The sequence below is a fragment of the Rousettus aegyptiacus genome, unplaced genomic scaffold, assembly GCF_014176215.1.
Source record: "Rousettus aegyptiacus isolate mRouAeg1 unplaced genomic scaffold, mRouAeg1.p scaffold_m13_p_1, whole genome shotgun sequence".
Lineage (NCBI taxonomy): Eukaryota > Metazoa > Chordata > Mammalia > Chiroptera > Pteropodidae > Rousettus > Rousettus aegyptiacus.
The window spans coordinates 3,348,906-3,366,512 of record NW_023416284.1 but is presented as its reverse complement, the minus strand read 5'-3'; the positions used below and the strand labels follow the sequence as shown (position 1 = coordinate 3,366,512).

The following is a 17,607-nucleotide window of genomic DNA, read 5'->3' as shown; positions in this document are numbered from 1 at the left end:
CTGGCACACTCGGAATCCAGAAGAACCGGACGTGACCGGTGAGCGGGGAGGCAGCCGGACAGGGACGCGCATGGCCCGTATGGGCACCTACACCGAGGACGGGCTTTCACCCAATCCCTCCCACTCCTCTGTTTACATTAAAAAAATAAAACCCCCGGTCGGACTTTCCAAGCCCTGCCGCCTGACCCCTACCTATTTTCCGGGCTCGCGGACACACGTGCGCCCTGAAGCCCAGCCACCCCGGGCTCCCCCGGCTCTGCACCTTGGCTCGGCTCCCTGTCCTCCACCATGTCTGCCTGCTAGTGATACCAGGTCAAATTCCACCCCCTTCGAGAAGTCTTCCCACTCCTCCCAGGGCCTGATCACAGCGTGCATGACAACCAGCCCTGAACCAGTCACATCCGTATCTGCTCCCTGCAGACTGGAGGCTTCCAGAGTGTAGAGGAACCGAAGTGAATTTTAATCTCAAAGACTAGGAAAAAATGTTCAGAAAATTTTCTATTTACCAGCATTGCATTCCTAAGTAACCAATCATGAAAGTCACCAAAAAATTATTTTTGCATCATAAGAACATGATCAATCGAAAGCCTAGCTTTCTATGTTTTCGTATAGTTTTTATTTATCTCAAGTAAATAAATTCAGAAAGGTTAAGTTACTTACTTAAAGTCATAAGACATATAAAGGGCACAGTTAAGGATCAGAGTCAATTCTTCAGATGCTTTTTCTCAAAAGCTATAAACAGCCCAAATACAATCAGAATAACCCTGCATCTCACTAACCAGCTCATCCGGTTACCGGCAACTTCTTTCCCTTATTTTTCACTCAGCTAATACTCACTTTCCTTCGGAGCTCAGCTCAAGAAGCTTCGCCCACCTCTCGGATTAGTCCAATCCCTTTGCGATACGCTGCCCTTCCCTTCATATAAATCCCTTCACAGCCATCAGCTGGAATTTCGCACGGCACTAACAGCCGGCTCCTCATTAGCCCCTTGAGGGCAGGGGCTATGCCCGTCCTCTGTGCCTAGGGCGGTATCATCATTTGTTGAGTAAATGAACTGCCTTAAGAATGCAACAATAACTGATATTCACACGGCCCCCACAGGGCTACAGATCCTAAAACATCTTCTGATACAATAATAGTTATCATCATCATAAAAACTTTAATGTAAACTTTACGGTAACATATTCTAAGTCTTTGATAAATGTTCACATACAGAATCTGCTCATTCTCTATTAATCAGAACGAGTGTTAACCAGAACACCACATTTTTTCTAAATATTCAAGACATCAGCAAACTTTGACATCAAAAGAACACACACCACAAAAAGCCAACCTACAGGCTGCATGAGTTAGCTATTTGCTCTCCTGGAACCTGAAAAGTCCAATTCCGGCCTAACAGTGAATTATGATGTCTCACCAAGGCAGCCTATTGTAGTAATAAATTAAAAAACAATTTTTTTAAGGCAAGACACTTGGGTGCTTGAGTTAGCTAGTAGTTCCCAAACAAATAGCAGAGCCATAAAAAGGATTAAAAATCCCCAAATAGATCTGCGGATTTAATATAATCTCTACCAATATCAAAATGGCCTTTTCTGTAGAAATTGACAAGCTGATCCTAATATTCACGTGGAAATGCAAAGGACCAAGAAGAGCCAAAACGATCTTGAAAAAGAATAGAGTTGGACGACAGACACTTCCCGATTTCGAAACTTACTACAAAGCTACAGTAACCAAGACGGCGTGGTAATAGCATAAGGAGGGACATGCAAATCAATGGATTCGAATCGAGACTCCAAAATTAAACCCACACGTTCATGGTCAATTGATTTTTAGCAAGGGCGCCAAGAGACTTCAGCGGGGAAAGAAAGGTCTTTTCTACAAATGGCACTGGACAGCCACATCCAAAAGAATGACCTACCCCACGACATACAAAAACATTAACTGAAAATGACCAGAGACCTAAATGTAAGAGCTGAAACTATAGAACTCTTACAAGTAAACATAGGTGTAAATCCTCATGACCTTGGAATAGGCAATGGCTTAATTATGACACCAAAAGCACGAGCAACAAAAGAACGAACAGGTAAACTTAGTTGAATTGCAAAACTTTTATGCTTCAAAAGACACTATCAAGAAAGCAAAAAGATAATCTACAGAATGGGAGAAAATATGTGCAAATCATGCCTCTGATAAAGGATTGATATCCAGAATACATTAAAAAAAAAAAAAAAAAAAAAAAAAAAAAAACCTCCTACGGCTTAACAACAAAAAACAAATGACTCAATTCAAAAATGGGCAGAGGACCTGAGCAGACATTTCTCCAAAGCAGACACAAATGGACAATAAGCAATGAAGAGATGTTCAACGTCATTAGTCATTAGGGAAATGCAAATCAAAACCACAATAAGATACCACTTACATCCACAAGAATGGCTGTAATCAAAAAGACAGATACCGAGCATCGTTAGCAAAGCCGTGGAGAAACCAGAGCCACTGCTGGCAGGAGCGTGTTATGATGCGGCCACTTCAAAGACGGTCTGGCAGTCCCCCAAACACAGAGTTACCACGAGACCCAACAATTCCACTCCTGGGTACATACCTAAGAAAACTAAAATCATGCGTCTGCACAAAAACCTGTGTGCAATGTTCAGAGCGGCATGATTCATACCCAGAAAGTGGAATAACCCTGAATGTCCATCAACTGGTGAATAAATACAACGTGGTCTATCCAGACAGCAGAGGATCCTCCCATCGGAAAAGGAATGAGACTCTGCTACAGGCTACAACACAGATGAAGCCTGAAAACATGCAAAGGGAAGGGAGCCGGTCGCAGAGACCGCATATTGTAGGATTCCGTTTATATCAAATGTCCAGAAGAGGCAAATCCATGGGATGGACAGAAGATGGCTGACTGCCTCCAGCTGGGGGAGGGAGCACGGGAGGGAGGCCACCGATGGGTAGAGGTTTCTTCTGGCGTCGAAAATGTTCTGGAATCGGGTGTGTGTGTGTGGCGGGGGGGGGGGGGTAGCTGCGCAACTGTATAAATATACTAAAAACTACTGAATTGTGTATTTTAAAAGGGTGACTGTTAGGGTAGATGAGCTATATCACAATAGAGTTGTTATCATAAAGGAATCAAATCCCTTTAACTACTACTACTCTGGTGGTAGTTGCTTTTCAAACATTTACTTCCCTCTTCTGTTGAGCAGAACAAAATAAGTGTTGCTTTCTGAATATACTCAAGGTCACGACTATGAAACATCAATTTCTAAGCAGCTGTGTATTCTGAGAGCTCAATGGTGTGCAGGCTATTAGTCCTTTACACGGCACGTCCAAACTACTGCTCGGTCACAGGCTTCCACCTGTCCACTGCAATTCTGTATCCTCCTTCCGCCATGAGCAATCAAGAAAAAACAGAGATTAGAGGCAGGGAGGGTACGCCAGGGAAAAGCCCAATGAATGAACACACCTGTGGCCACACGTGTTTCAACAGAGGCTGTTTTCGATCCTCCGAGGCAATGTCCCCCTTTCTCACTAAGGACACGCATCCCCAACCTTTCAAGTTCAGTGGCCAACAAGGGGAAAGCGAGGACGCCCACCCAAGTATCCCAACCGCGGGAAACTGCAGATGACAAGGACACCCCCGAAACTGCCTGCTTCTGCCTGAGAACGCATGCGCGGCAAAGACTGCACGCCCACCTCGGCCCACCGTGTGCTGCCCGCCTCGCCGCCACTCAAAGCACAGCCCCTGGGCAGTCACGATGGCCACCGCCGATGCTCCCCACACCCGCCCAGCTGGTGGCTGAGGACACCGGGCCTCGTGTCCGCAGCTCCATGAACACGTGCTCTGCAGAGAGCTCACCCCCCCTCCCCCCCAACCCCCAACCCCAACCAACCCCCGTCCCCCCCGCGGCAACCGAGCCTCCGAAATCCACGCTGCGGTTTACGTTCTTTCTCTTACCCTGTCTGAGGGACCCAGGAGGAGGCGCCGGGCCCCCCGCGACGGTCCCTTTCTCACACAATCACCTTTGGCCCCGCACCTGTCTACATGACCAGCAGTCCAGAGACCTGACCAACCCTCCGACGGTCCCCTGCAGCAGGGTGAACGCCTGGGCCTAGGGACACCAAGCAACTGGCTGAGAGGGGTCGAGCCACAGAGCCCAGCGCCAGATGCTGGCGAGCACTGGAACTAGAGTCGGGACACGCAGGAGTCATGACTGGGTCCACGGCGGGCCACGTTCCACGCAGACTGTGGGGGAGCGAGGCAGCTACGCGAAGCGGAAAAAACCTCGCGCGCACGGAGCCAGCGGGAAGGGCGGGCCCGGGCACCGCAGAAGAGACCCCAGCTCGGCCCCCAGGTCCCCGGGGAAAGCCCGACGCCAGACTCTCCAGGTCCAGCTCCCAGGCGGGCCGGGCCTCGCTCGTGGGAGGCTGGGGCTGCCTCTGCTCTCCCCACGGAAAACCCGCCCCCGCCCCCTGAGCCGCCTGCGTTCCTGGCCACCGCACTGCTCACGCCCCGCCCCCGCCTCGAGCGGCCGAGTGTCCGAGTGTCCACTTTCTGTATAAAGGGACCTCAGAGCCTGGACGCCAGTTCTTATTTAGTGTGTATGTGTGTGAGAGAGAGAGACAGACAGACAGACACAGGGACAGACAGAGACAGAGACTGATTGATCTTGACAGTGTGTGCACAGCCTTCGCCCTTGGGGCAATGCGAAGGAACCGCTATGGACCTCTGAGTACGGCAGGGCTACTTTCTTCATTAGGCTTTGAATCCATCTGGAGTTTTTTTTTCTTAACTGTGGTACAATATTCGTACCATAAGATTTACCACTGTAACCCTTCCTGAGCACACGACTTCGTCCGGGCATTAAGCACGTTCACGTTGCTGGGACTGTCACCGCTGGCCACTGTTGATTTTTAAAAGCATTCTGAAAATAATGACTTTCCTTCTTATTTGAAAAAGTGACTTCTGTCTACGGTGCTTCACCAAACGACAAGGGCAAAGCGCCCCATCAGAGGCGGCGCCGTGGCAGGCTGCTGAGAAGGCGGCGGAGAGCGCCCGCAACAACCTGGAGCGGCACCAGGGCCGCTAGATTCATCCCCGGTTCCTCCAGACATGCGGCTGGAGACTAAAAATACCTGGAGAGGACAGATAACAGCTGTCAAGGGTATTCAGCCCAGGTAGAAAGGTTGCCACTATCACCGGATTTGCATCAGACGACACCATACAGACAGCCAAGGGTCAGATGCAGAATAATCAGATTCAGGAGCGAAAGACGGATGCTCCTCGCCTCCCAGGACACCCGGAATAAACCTCCGGCTTCGACTTTGGTCAAGCCACCTATGATCAATCTCTGGAGGACCCCTGGAAAGGAAGACAAGTACTTGACGTTGTTGAGTACCTACTCGCCACCGTCTGCTTGTCACAGCTTGCTTTTTAAACACACAGCCTCTGTCAATAAAATTAAATGAGGAAGAGACCGCCATCAGAAGCTTTGTCGAAGCAAATAGTTCAGCCAGCACCTTTCGTAACGGCAAACAGGAAAGACAAGGCAGAGAATGCTGGCAAGAGCACCAGGAATATCACCTTGCCCCTCAGTAGCTTTAACTATGAACGAAACTTTCAAACAACAACTTACATTCAAGGCCTCTCCAAACGCCAGGCCTGGAGCGGCCTGGGGAGTGTGTCCGAGCACAGACACGTGTCATGATCGATGACACGGACCCACTGCAGCTCCCCGGTCCTCTCCACTTTCTCAGTACGAAGTTATTTACTGAATTACTAGCAATCGATACATCTCAATAGCAGTTATATTAATCAACTCCAGAAAACACAACTAAATGAATATAAATACTACTACTTAAAACATAAAAAAGTCTGAGGTTAGCAGACACTTTTCCACTGGTAATCACGTTATTTGAGTCTATTTTTCCAAAACTATGAACACTCATCCGTATCAGAATAAAGTGCTTAAATATGTCACACACATTCATTCAGCAGAATGAACATTTTTGTGCTGTGCATTTTTTTAGCAACTCTAACAACTTTTTACATTTTTAAAGTCACGTGTTAGACCTAGAAAATGCAGCCCTCTACACACACCACAAAGGAGGTGCTCCAGGGACTACAGCTCGGTTGCCTCCCACACGGCCAACATATTCTAGACCTGGAGCAGGTACCCCAAAAGAAAAAGACAGTTACACAGAACAGAGCAGCTGCGCAACCAGCAAGGAAAGCCACAGAGCGACATTCCAAAGAGCAAACTTCATTTTTTTATCATCACGAGTCGAGATGGAGGGAACATCGAAGGTCACCACTAGGACAACCCTTTACCCAGCATGAGTCCCCACCGAATTATTACCGAGCAACTCATCACACAAGGGCTAACGTCAGGGAAGAACAAGACGAGAAGCTGTGCCAGAACCAAGAGTGATGAGGTAGTATCTGGTAAAGAAGAGGAGGTGGAGAGGCCAAGGAAAGAGGCTTCTAGCCCCTGGCTGCCGTAGTGGCAGCGAGGATAGCAGAAAATGCACGCCTGGCTGGGGTCCCTGGTCCCGGTCACCAGTGTTCCCAGCCACTGAAAGAGAAGAGTCCAAGCTGGGAGTCACGGTCGGCTTATCTGAAGGCCCCATAGGAAACCGAAGCCGTCGTGGCCAGAGGGCTCGTCTCGCACCGCCTGGGTCAGGGCAGGGCACAGGGATGACGCCGATACTTCGGCAGTCTTCCCAATGCTGTGAAATCTGATATCGAAACCCAGAACTTCTCATACATCCTCCAGCGGTACACGGTTTTGGAAATTAGGGAGCGTTTACAGAGACCCTCCTCCATTAAATATTCCTTTCTTCAATAGTATGTATAATTGGAATCCTTCCTGGAAATTATATTTAAGTAATTTAAAAACTAGTTCTTAGAAAAAATAATGTCATTAAGTCATCTTCACATGCTTATTCGTGTCTCCCTGCTCTTCTGTTTTTTCTTAGAGCATCTACTTAAAGGAGAAAGCTACGTAACGGACCCCACGTGTCTGTTCCCCATCAGACAATCTGGTTCAACCTAAAGGAACACAGAGCTCTCGCGTCACTGAAGGGGGGAGGGGACGGTCTCTGAGCTGTCAGGAGGTTTAACATCATCTCAGGAGTAACACTGGGTCTCAATCGAATTGGCTGCAGTTTGAATCACCTACCTTCACCAGAAATTGTAACTGAGCTAAAATGATTTCTAAATATAATGCATTTTATTTCTAAATGTTTCTTGGCAATTAAATATCTAGGAAGTCAACAAACCCCCAAGAAAGCAGAGAAAATGAACTTTTGTAAAGCTCACCATTCATCAACTACAGGAGGCTCGAAAGACGCCAGACGCCGGAGGCTCGGCCTCAAACTCGGCCCTGCAGAGGAAAACTCCAAATAAGATTTCTTCCAGAACTGCTCTCACGCAGCACTAAGTTCCAAGCAGTGACCTCCCTGGAGGAGAAACTGGAGTCGACAGCGCCGTGAGTGTACGATCCAGGGGAGACGAAACCCAAGCCAACAGAAGGGCCGCTGAGCTGCGTATGCAGCAAAAATAACTACGACCTACTGAAAATGCGCGCTTCGAACAAAGCCCTTTCAAATATTTTAAGAGCGACAAAATGCCCCCCTGAAAAAAAATCCAAATGCATTCCAAAAGTCATCTGGGTACAACATAATTTAATCTCCAAGCCTAACCTCTCTGAAATAAAGCAGAATGCTCCAATTTAGTTGAAATAAAGCAGAATGCTCCAACAAAGGAGCTACAGGCTGGGTCTCTGAACTTCATGGGAGAACAGAAATGTAGTGTCAATATGTTCACAACACAGCTCGATCCACGAAACCATGAGATAATTAAACTGACTGTTTTTAGGCTTCAATCTGTTTCGCCAGAAACCCTGCCCAAACTACACTGATGCGAATCAGCACAAGCCATCTCCAGCGCCATCGAAACAACTCCGGCATCTTATCTTCTGTTTTACCTTTTATCGCTGATGTATGGGCTGGCTGATGGTAAGCTGATCTGTGCATGTGCCACAAGTCCACTCGGGAATGCAAAGCAAGAGAAGAGATTTAGAAAAATCAAATTCATGAATGAAAATGCTGACGTCATAGTCAGCTCCCAGCAGAGCCTGGGGTAGTCTGTGAAGAAACGGGGTTTCTTCGGGGGTGTTAAATCACCAGTCATTTAGCAGAAAAAGCCCTTGCTCAGACCAAGACTAAGAGGAAAGAGAGAAAAAAGCTGTATTGACAATCTTTTCCCCAGATCAGAGATGAAAAATACACTAAGTGTACGCCACAAACGAGCATGGCTTCTAAACCATGGAACTATTTCATATTAACGTTAAAATCGGTATTTCTAAAGATGTTATTAGTTGTCGCTACGTAAGCAGAATGCGGTCCCATCCCGCCACGTGCCGTCTCATCCAAAAGAGAGCCCACGACGTAGCTAGTTTTAGTTCTTCCCCGAGAACTGCCCCGCACTGCCACACCATCCCAATTTTGGGCAATTCTGAGCATAACCGGGCGGGGTTCATGACCTCGGGCAAGCTACTGGAACATTTATGTGAGAGGGAAAAAAATACTTTTATCTAATGATGCAATAACTAATTTTTAAAAAGATTATAAAATCGTGATTTACTTAGAACTATTAAAAGCAGGCGGCAGGATGGACTTCGCATTTTTCATCTCTTGGCAGAACTGAAAATACGACCAGTAATACGGACTCCTAGGAAGTTTAGACACGAGTTACCAAAATCCTTTTTACTCAGGGTACTTAAGTAACTGATTCCTAGATTCCCAACGTTTCCCAGGAAATGTAAGATTACTACGCTCTTAGGAAAGAAGTGACCCTCAGGTCCTTGGTGACCTCTCCAGGCACAAAACTATAAGGACATTCTCTCCTCTTTACCACTCACATGGTTTAAAACAGCCATTCGCCCAAAATGGATGTTTAAAATGTTTAAGTGATAAATAATTTTGCCAATGAACATTTTATAAAGAAGATCTCATTAAGTTAAAATGCAAACAGACCAGTTTTATCTGTAAATCTACGGTATGAAAAGAGATCGCCTCACAGCTCCACCACGAATATCTCTGATAGAACATCACTACCCCCTTGTGGATTTGCAATAAAAAGTCCTTATCTTCGATCTTCACTTTCTAAATGTTTCATTCTGAACTTCCATTAAAGTTTACATTTTCTTCACTAAGAAGGGTTATTTTAATTACTTTTTTAAAAGAGAAAAAACACTTAACATTTTTAAATAATCAATCCCGTCAACTGCTTTATCTTCTAAGCATCGCATTTTCGGGAGTGTTTTGTACAATAGGTACCCGAGCCGATTTCAACATGGGCAGTACATCAATGTTCCATTTTTCCTTAGAATATCTAGATTGACACTTCCAATCATCACTTTGAGATTATTTTTAACAATAAATAATTTCTTCACTACTGTATCTTTTTTCTATTTAATAATTTCACACTCTCTACCAATTACTTTTTATCACTTCCAAATGGTTTGCTATCCAAGTGCCCCAGAAAACCAATGAGGCACATACGTCCTCAGAAATACTTTCCAGGCAAGGATTAAAATCCAAATCTAAGTTTTAAAAAGATTAATTCTTGACTGTATTACCATACTTTCAGAAATGCTTCCTGGCAATTTAAATCAACCTCGATGAAGGAAAAAAAGATGTCTGTTTTTCAAAATCATAAAGAAAGACTTTGCTTTTCTCTTTCTTTCCTTCTTTTCGCTTGCTGGACCACCTCTAGTTGTATCCGAGTGTCATTCTAATACAACACACGAGCACATCTTATTAAACGTAGATTTAGCAGATAGTATAAATCATCTCCACAATAACACGCAGGCTGCAGCAAGTCCAGGTCCTGACTTATCGGACCACTTTTACTGGGAGGGAGCTTTCCGTTTCTTCATGTGTTGGACACAAAAGTGGGGACATAGTAACTTACTATTATTATAAGACGAAGAAGGAAAAATGATCCACTTTGCAAGTGTTTTTAAGGGACTAAATCCACCAATCTTACCTTGTGGTGACTGAAAAGGAAAAAAGGAAAGAACGAGGTCTATTAAATGACTGCTCTGCATTCCAAAAGGCTTTTTACATGTCACCCCACTGAAGGCTGTGGGTACAGAAAGGATCACTTCAGCAGCACGTCCAAAGCTGGTGGCTGCACGGGACAGCAGAGCAGTCCGCGCTGGCCTTCCCTGTTCGCTCTGTTGGGATTTTGTGATGGTTGCTGTTTTGGATTTTTTTTTTCTTTTTTGAGAGAAGATGGGGGAGAGATTTTGGATGACATTCAGAAGTGAGATTCATGGTGACAGCGATGCCACTTAATTAGTCTCCAGGTAGTAACATGTTTAAAGCTGTTAAGAACGCAGTCTCAAACATTTCTTCCCAGGCGTGTCACTGTTCCAGGCACCTGGAACTCCCAAACCGGACTGCAGAGAGCAGAGTGAGGAGTACGGACAGCCCCAGCCAGCTCACCTCCCGCGCGGTCACCCTCTGCTAGCAGTCTCGGGAAGGGCTACGTTACATGACTTGGAAGGCCTGGCTAAATCTAAAGGCAAAAAGGGAATGCATTTTTGCAAACGAGCAAAAAACTCGTGTAGAAGAGAACATGCAACCCTCCCAAGAATAAGCAAAACATTGGGGATAATGTAGAAGAATCATTTAAAAAATATCCCTGGTCATTCCATCTTATGATATGTCAATCAGATGACAGTAAATGAACAATCCTCTAAAAAGAAGAGTGAAAGGGGAAGTAATGTGGCTGACACCTGGCCTCTGTTTGCAGTGGGGTACAAAATATTTCTTTTTTAGTCCAGGGTAATGAGCTAAAAAATGCTCAGGAAGCATTACCAATCTTTACACAAGGAGGCCCATGACCTTCTACAAGCAATGGCGTTCAAAGCAGAAAGATGCAATACAACCTTAGAAATACACAGCCAGCATACTGATAGGGAAAAGAAGAAAAAAGAAAACCACCCTTTACTTTGTCCCACTTTATAAAAAAACTGGGGACTGCAGTCCATTGTCAATACATACAGAAAAACACTTTTCTTATAAATACATGACGAATATCAAAGGATGGAAGACCAGCTGCATGTTTACAAGACCCTCTTAACATATCTTAAGCACAGGACTGATGAACACAAAACCCACGATGGCACAAAATACGAGGATCTGAAAGTGTCTGATCAACCTATACCCTGAACCTGATTAGGTGCTGGAAAAAAAAAAAAAAATGGACAGATAGGTACACACTATAATCTGAAAACAGAGTGAATGACCATGCACTCTAATTCATGCTATATGGGCAAAGAAGTAGACAGCAAGAACACTTCTTACTCAAACACACCAAAAACTAAAGATAGCACCATAACAGGCAAAGCAACGTTAGAAGACCCACACATCCTTGTGAACGAAGGTCCCAAATGAGTATACTAGTTGGCTCTGCCCGAAGAAATTTACTGTTATCAAGCCAGAAACAGAAGGATGGCTAAATGCAGCAAAAACAAATTTCCAAAATCCTACACTGGGGAGGCCCAGACACCTGAAGGACACAGTGTTTCACACTGGGACGTTATCCAATTACAAAGATTACTATCACCCCTTGCCTTGTGGTTTAAACCCCATTCCATCACCCTATCCTTAAGGGAACAAGAAGTAACAATGCCTCTTACTGCAGGACAAAAGGGATGATGGGCACCCCTCTTTACTGAATGACAGAAAGGCTATAAATACAGCAGAGCTACAAATACCTTTTCATAATAATAATGGCATGGGAAATAAAGAAACCTCTATGTGGGAAAGAAAAGGGGGTAGGATTTAAGTCGTATAAAACATCAAAAAAGGGGGGGGCGGGCCTGGTAAGTGATTCTAGAAGATCCAGAACAATTTAGAAAATGATCTGTTATAATGGATATACGAAAGAAACACACTTTGCTTGTCATCACAAAAAATATTCAGTCACAGGAATAAAGGACACTACCAAACTACATAAGACAATCAGGAAATCCTAGCAGAATTGGTTTCTACAGACATTATGGAGGGGAAAGCTAACAACATAGAAAAGAAAAAGTGCAAAAGGTTAATTCTTTACCATCATTGTCATCATCATGTCTACCATACATACCTACATCCAAAAATAAATCTGAGACTATCAAAAAAAAAAAAAGACACAAATAACAGTATCATTAGAAAGCATAAAGTATTAAAAGTCATAAAAGAAACAAAAGCAGCGATAATGTGATGATATCAAATTATGAATGGGCACCACAATCGGGCATTAAATTTAGATATAATACTTCTAGCAGTGGAAATGTAACAGCAGCTCACACGGTTCTCACTACCTGATAATATGAAACAAATCAGTTAATCCTAAAAGAAAATTATTCCTCTCCCACTTCCTTTTATTAAGGACGCATTTGATTTTATGTCCTATATAATGCCCAGGATGCTGCTGTTCAAATGTTAAACAAGCACTCCAACCAACCATACAGCTAAATGACCTCAAAGTTATGCCTAGACATTCAGAAAGAAGGTTGACCTTACTTTTTTCTACACACACACACAGTGTGGAGGAAAGCAACTCGATGCCTCCCAGCCTGCCCTCCACCCTCTCCACCACCCCCACTCCTGCAGGGGTGGGGTAAAAGCTCAATGGGATGGTACGCTTTTAGAGTATATTTTTGTAAGATAACGACCCACACTATTAAAATTCAGAAAAGAAACCCTTATAAGAATATATAAAAGGCAAGCACGAGATACAGTGAAACGTCACTCATACTCAAAGGCTAACCAAACCACTATGGTCTCAAGCAAAGTCACATACGCTCCCCCTCCTCCCCCAAATCCTTGCCCAGAACAGAAGCTCAGCGAAGGTCTCCAGCATCAATGTGCTCGCTAATGGGAATGTGGATGTAAAAACAACTTCTCTCCAAAGGAACAGAGTCAAGGGTCCCACAAAGGAGGCAACAGGCACAGCCACGAGGGGGTGGGGGGCGACAGGAACCATCCTCTGCTGCTTGTCCTTAAGGGAATTACAAAGAAGTACGACTGCACACGCAGAGGTCTATCCCCCCCGAACCCGAGGCGAGGGAGACGAAGGATGCCCGAAGGATGAAGGCGTGGGAAACGATGCCAGGCCACAGACGGGCCACCGCCGAATCAGTCCGAGAGCAGCATAATGCCCCGGCACACGGCTACGCCCGGCGGAACCAGAGAACTAAAATCATGCCACCTGACTCAAAAGAACAGGCTGTGCTGATATGGGGGGGGGGGGGGGCGCCTAAAAACCGAAGAAATGGGAAAACGTAAATAAACAGGATATGTAAATTTGTCTCAAAGAGCAAGCAAGGGCAACCCCACCCTTCTGAGAAGCAAAGTCTGACCCGACCCGACCTGACCTTGAGTAGAGGCTGCTGAGTACACGTGAACATTCTGAATCCACTGAACGATGAGACGGAGAAACCAAACATCCCCAGACGCAGGAAAAGTCAGGTCTTCAAGAAGACAAGGAAGATATGCCCCAGGGGCCTCCCAACCCTGTCCAAAAAGCTGGGGGGAAGGAGTGAAGAGCAGGAGGCAGCGATGGTCTAACAGACAGGTATAAAAAAGTCACTAAAAGACCCTGCCCAGCCTCGCTGACTGAAAGAGAACACTGTACGCGGGAAGAGTAAGAAGCGCTGGGCGCCAATAATCTATGGGGACAGGTGACACAGAAAGCACAACCCTATTAAACTCAAAGACAAGAGCCAGACTTCACACACTACGCACGAGCGTGTTCTAACCTTCGCCACTTCCTTCCGCTGCCCGTGGGATGGCGCTCCCGGTGGATGGGGACCCTCCAAAAGGCAGTCGGCACTACGGAGAGGGGCAGGCCAGGGTCCACCAAGGTCCACCACTGAAGTGACGACTACGGGGCAAGCGCCGACATGCACGGCAGGTAGTCTCCTCTTGTTTGCCAAGGGCCAGTGATACTACGCCCTAAAAATATACAATTCCATCAAGCTGGGTACAGATACAGACAGAATAAAAAGAATATAAAAACTTTAAAATACCAAAAAAAGCAAATTGAGGTCAAAAGTGCTACTTTTGGGCAATGGGGATATGCCTGCTGGATAACTGAGTATTAACTGAGGGGCACAGTCTGGAGGTCGGCCTATTGATGGCCAGACCCCCAGAAACCCCACCCCCTTACTCAGGTGTCCCCGTGGAGAGTCCCCCTTGCTAGAAAAGCACGAAAGGTCCACAGACTCAGAGTCCGCCAGAGCTTGCTGGGGAGGATGAGGCTCCAAAGGAAGCCTATCGAAAGTGACAGCAGCCAGCAACCATTCCAAGGAAGTGAGGGGACCAGAGGAGGCTCACATCACTGCCCCTGCCCCAGGGCCAAGGGCAACCAGCCAAACACACAAACTGACACTCAGGGAAAACCTGGAGAATCCCTCCCACCCTTTCAGGAAGAGTCACAGGCCCTTCCAAAGGTCCTCTCCTTCCTAACGGGCACGAGCCCTCTCAATTATTTCAATGGCCAAAATAAAACCGACATATTTACGGCCGTTCATTTCTAGCTGTCACAGAAACACATATTCTTCTCACCCACTCCTATCCTTTGCCCCAAATACATGAAATCTCCTTCCCCTACACGACAGTAAAGAAATCAGATGAGAACTTTTAACCCCATGAAGAAGCGAGTGGAGAATACCGCCCCTGGATTCAGAATGCCTAAGTTCTGGTGTGCACCGGCAAGCCCTCCTCACTCACGTATTCAGGGACGTGGTGAACGCTCAGGATGTCATTCTGCTTATTCAGTACAGTGCAAATGACAAATGAAAGAGTGGTAAGAACTGGCGATTTATCAATAAGCCTCCTGATTCTTCTAACCCTGAAGAATTACCAACGAATCATATATATATACATCCACATATATATACATGTACATTCTTACACACCAAGGTCCCCACACACACCCGAAATGTAGTCATCTAACCTTGCAAATTTCTGTATATACATAATGTTATTTAATCTATGACTACATACCTACATGTGTGTATATATAAACAAATGCATAGCATCACGATAATCTCTTTTTTAGCCAAAAGAGAACCTGAGTAGCAAAAAATAAAAAGCATCCAAATGTCCCCCTCACCTGAAAGCTACAAGACCAAAAGAAATGTTTGGATCCCATGAGGGACAACCCCAGGGCCAAAGGAAGGTTCTAGTACGACATGGAACACATCAGCAATCCCTTCCTTTAAGGCACGTGGGCGACATGGGTGTCTACACTCCCTTTTCTGGATGGAAAGGCATATGGCTTCTTCTTATCCAGCCAACATGAATACAATTTAAGAAAATTAGAAAAAGTCAAGGTAACAGGCTCACTAAATATGGCTGACTGGGAAACAGAAGCCATAAGGAGAATATGAGTTCTCCTAAAAAAGAAATAGGAAGTTTATTTCCAGGGAAGGTTCAAAGACTCTTGAATGTAGGGTGTACAAAGTCTGGTTCTTACTGCACTGAAGGCAGTAATTGGAACACCAAAAAACAAGGGCGCACGACCCTCTTCTTCGTGGGGTAACGTCAACTGGTGAACGCTGCCCCAGCCTAAAGGGGCAAGAGCAAACTTGGAAGCAAAATTATACCCTGGTTTTCTCAGACATCAGAGTAATTATCGCCGCCCCTTCCGACTCCAGTAGGAGGCACAATGGAAGCCCTGCCCTACATCTGCTGGGGCACCCACCCTCACCCAGACCAGTAACTCCGAGGACAGAGAGCATGTCAAGGGAGACAGACAAACCGGGAAAGGTGCCCTGGCATGTTCGGTTTCTCCCGTAAGAAAAAGAGGGCAACTCAGAGGGTATTCAGGAAATGAGCTCACCCCAACCCCGGAAAGTGTGCGGAGATGATGCTTAATCTGCACGAAGTATCTGCTTTCCCATTTAGAAATGACTTCAGCGCTGCCCAGGCCCCCGCTACCCACTGGGTGAGGGAAGAACATGAGTAGCCCAAGTCCCCTTGTCCTGGCAAAAGGGTCAATAGATGGTGTGCAGAGGCCCCGAAAGATTCCACAGAAGATGAGAGGACGAGACAGACCCCTCTGCCAAAGAAGGATCAGGGTCACAGAAGGTAAAGGGCAAGGGAGTATGGAGATCCTCACTTGCCATAGAAACCGAGACCCCACCCTCCCGGCTGCGAGGGGTGCAAGGGCAAGAGTAGGATGGGAACGACTACCAGGGGCGGGGACGCTGCGCAGGCCCCCTCCCAGGAAGGGAAGGGGGAGGGGTCACACGCGGCCCTTCTGCCCGGGGACGCTCAGCAGGAGGGGGTCCCCCTGGTGGGGAGAAGCGCAGGGACCCCGCGGGCTCTGGGAGGCGCCCACGGGGCTCGAGGGTGATGCTGGACAGAGACCGCCCGGCCCTGCCGCCCAGGAGCCAGGGACGGCGCGGGTGAGCGCCAGCCGTGCCCCGACGGGGACCGGCCCGGGGCAGTGGGGCGCGGGGCCGGAGGGGGCCCGAGGCGGATAAACTTTCCGCCCCGCGGCCCCCACCAGGCCGGCGCGGGGGGCGGGGAGCGGGGGCCGCGCCGCGGGCCCGGGAGCCGCGGGGATGCCCGGTCCGGGTGGGGGAGGCGCCGGCCCTCCCTCCGCCGACTCCTCCTCCTCGCTGGGCCCGGCCCCCGCCCGCCGGCCCCCCGCCCCTCCGGCCCTGCCCGCCCCCGGGTAGGGGTGTGCGGCGCCGCGCTCCGCCGCCCCGCGAGTCACCTCAGGACCCGGCTGCGCTCCGCCCCCCGCCCGCCGCCCCCTCCCTGGCCGGGGCGCCCGCCGCCGCCGCGCCCCCGCGCTCCCGCCCGGCGCCGCCGATGCCCGGGATGTCCGGCGGGGCCGGGTCCCGCCGCCCGCCGCGCCGCCCCGACCCTTGCGCTCCGGCTCTTACCTTCCGGCTTGTTTTCGGCAGCCATTTCCCCTCCGCGCGCCACATCCTCCTCCTCCTCGCGACCGGGACCCCGAGCGCGCGCCTCGTACCGCCGCCGCCGCCGGCCCAGCCACCCCGCCGCCGCCGCGCACCCGCCCTGGCCCCGCCCCGCGGCCCACGCACTGTGCCGGTTGGGCTGCGCGGCTGCCACTCTTCGCTCCCGCCACCAATCGGCCCGCACCAGGGGTCTCACTACTCTCCGGGAGGAGCGTCCTATCTATCCGCCCCATTGGCTGGTCACCACCCAACGGAATGAAAGGATTGGTCAAGAATCAACGCCCCCTCCCCACCCACTCCCAGGAAAGCCCGCCTTCCAGACCTAAACAAAGCTTCCCAATGGCCAAAACCCAAAGGAATTTTCCAATCAGAAAGGGGCTCACACGGAATATTTCCTCGAGGCTGAGATGTGGCGTTTTGATTGGGCATTACTGCAGTGTTTCCCAGGCCGTCCAGACCAATCAAAGGGGGTTCCCGGAACTAGGGAGCGGCGAAGGGAAGCCCCGCCTCTGAGCGTGACCGTCATGAGGAAGGCGGTCGTTCATTGGCGCGCTGGGGCTTTTCCCGCGTGCTCCCGGGGCTGAAGGACGTTCCCGGGGAAGCC

The 17,607-nt window shown here is 48.1% G+C and overlaps 1 protein-coding gene across 13 annotated transcripts in view; it reads right to left on the bottom strand.

Annotated features, from left to right (window-relative positions):
• Window positions 1-17,219, bottom strand: part of CAMTA1 (calmodulin binding transcription activator 1) — a 731,085-nt gene extending 713,866 nt beyond the window's left edge. For 11 of the 13 annotated variants that reach the window (XM_036228241.1, XM_036228246.1, XM_036228257.1 and 8 more), the window contains exon 1: window positions 16,968-17,083. In XM_036228241.1, the coding sequence (XP_036084134.1) occupies window positions 16,968-17,012 (45 nt within the window). In that variant the 5' untranslated portion in view covers window positions 17,013-17,083. Of the gene's footprint in view, window positions 1-16,967 lie in introns of all 13 variants that reach the window. The other 2 variants (XM_036228256.1, XM_036228258.1) reach the window with 2 other exon arrangements.
• Between the last annotated feature and the right edge of the window lie 388 nt (window positions 17,220-17,607).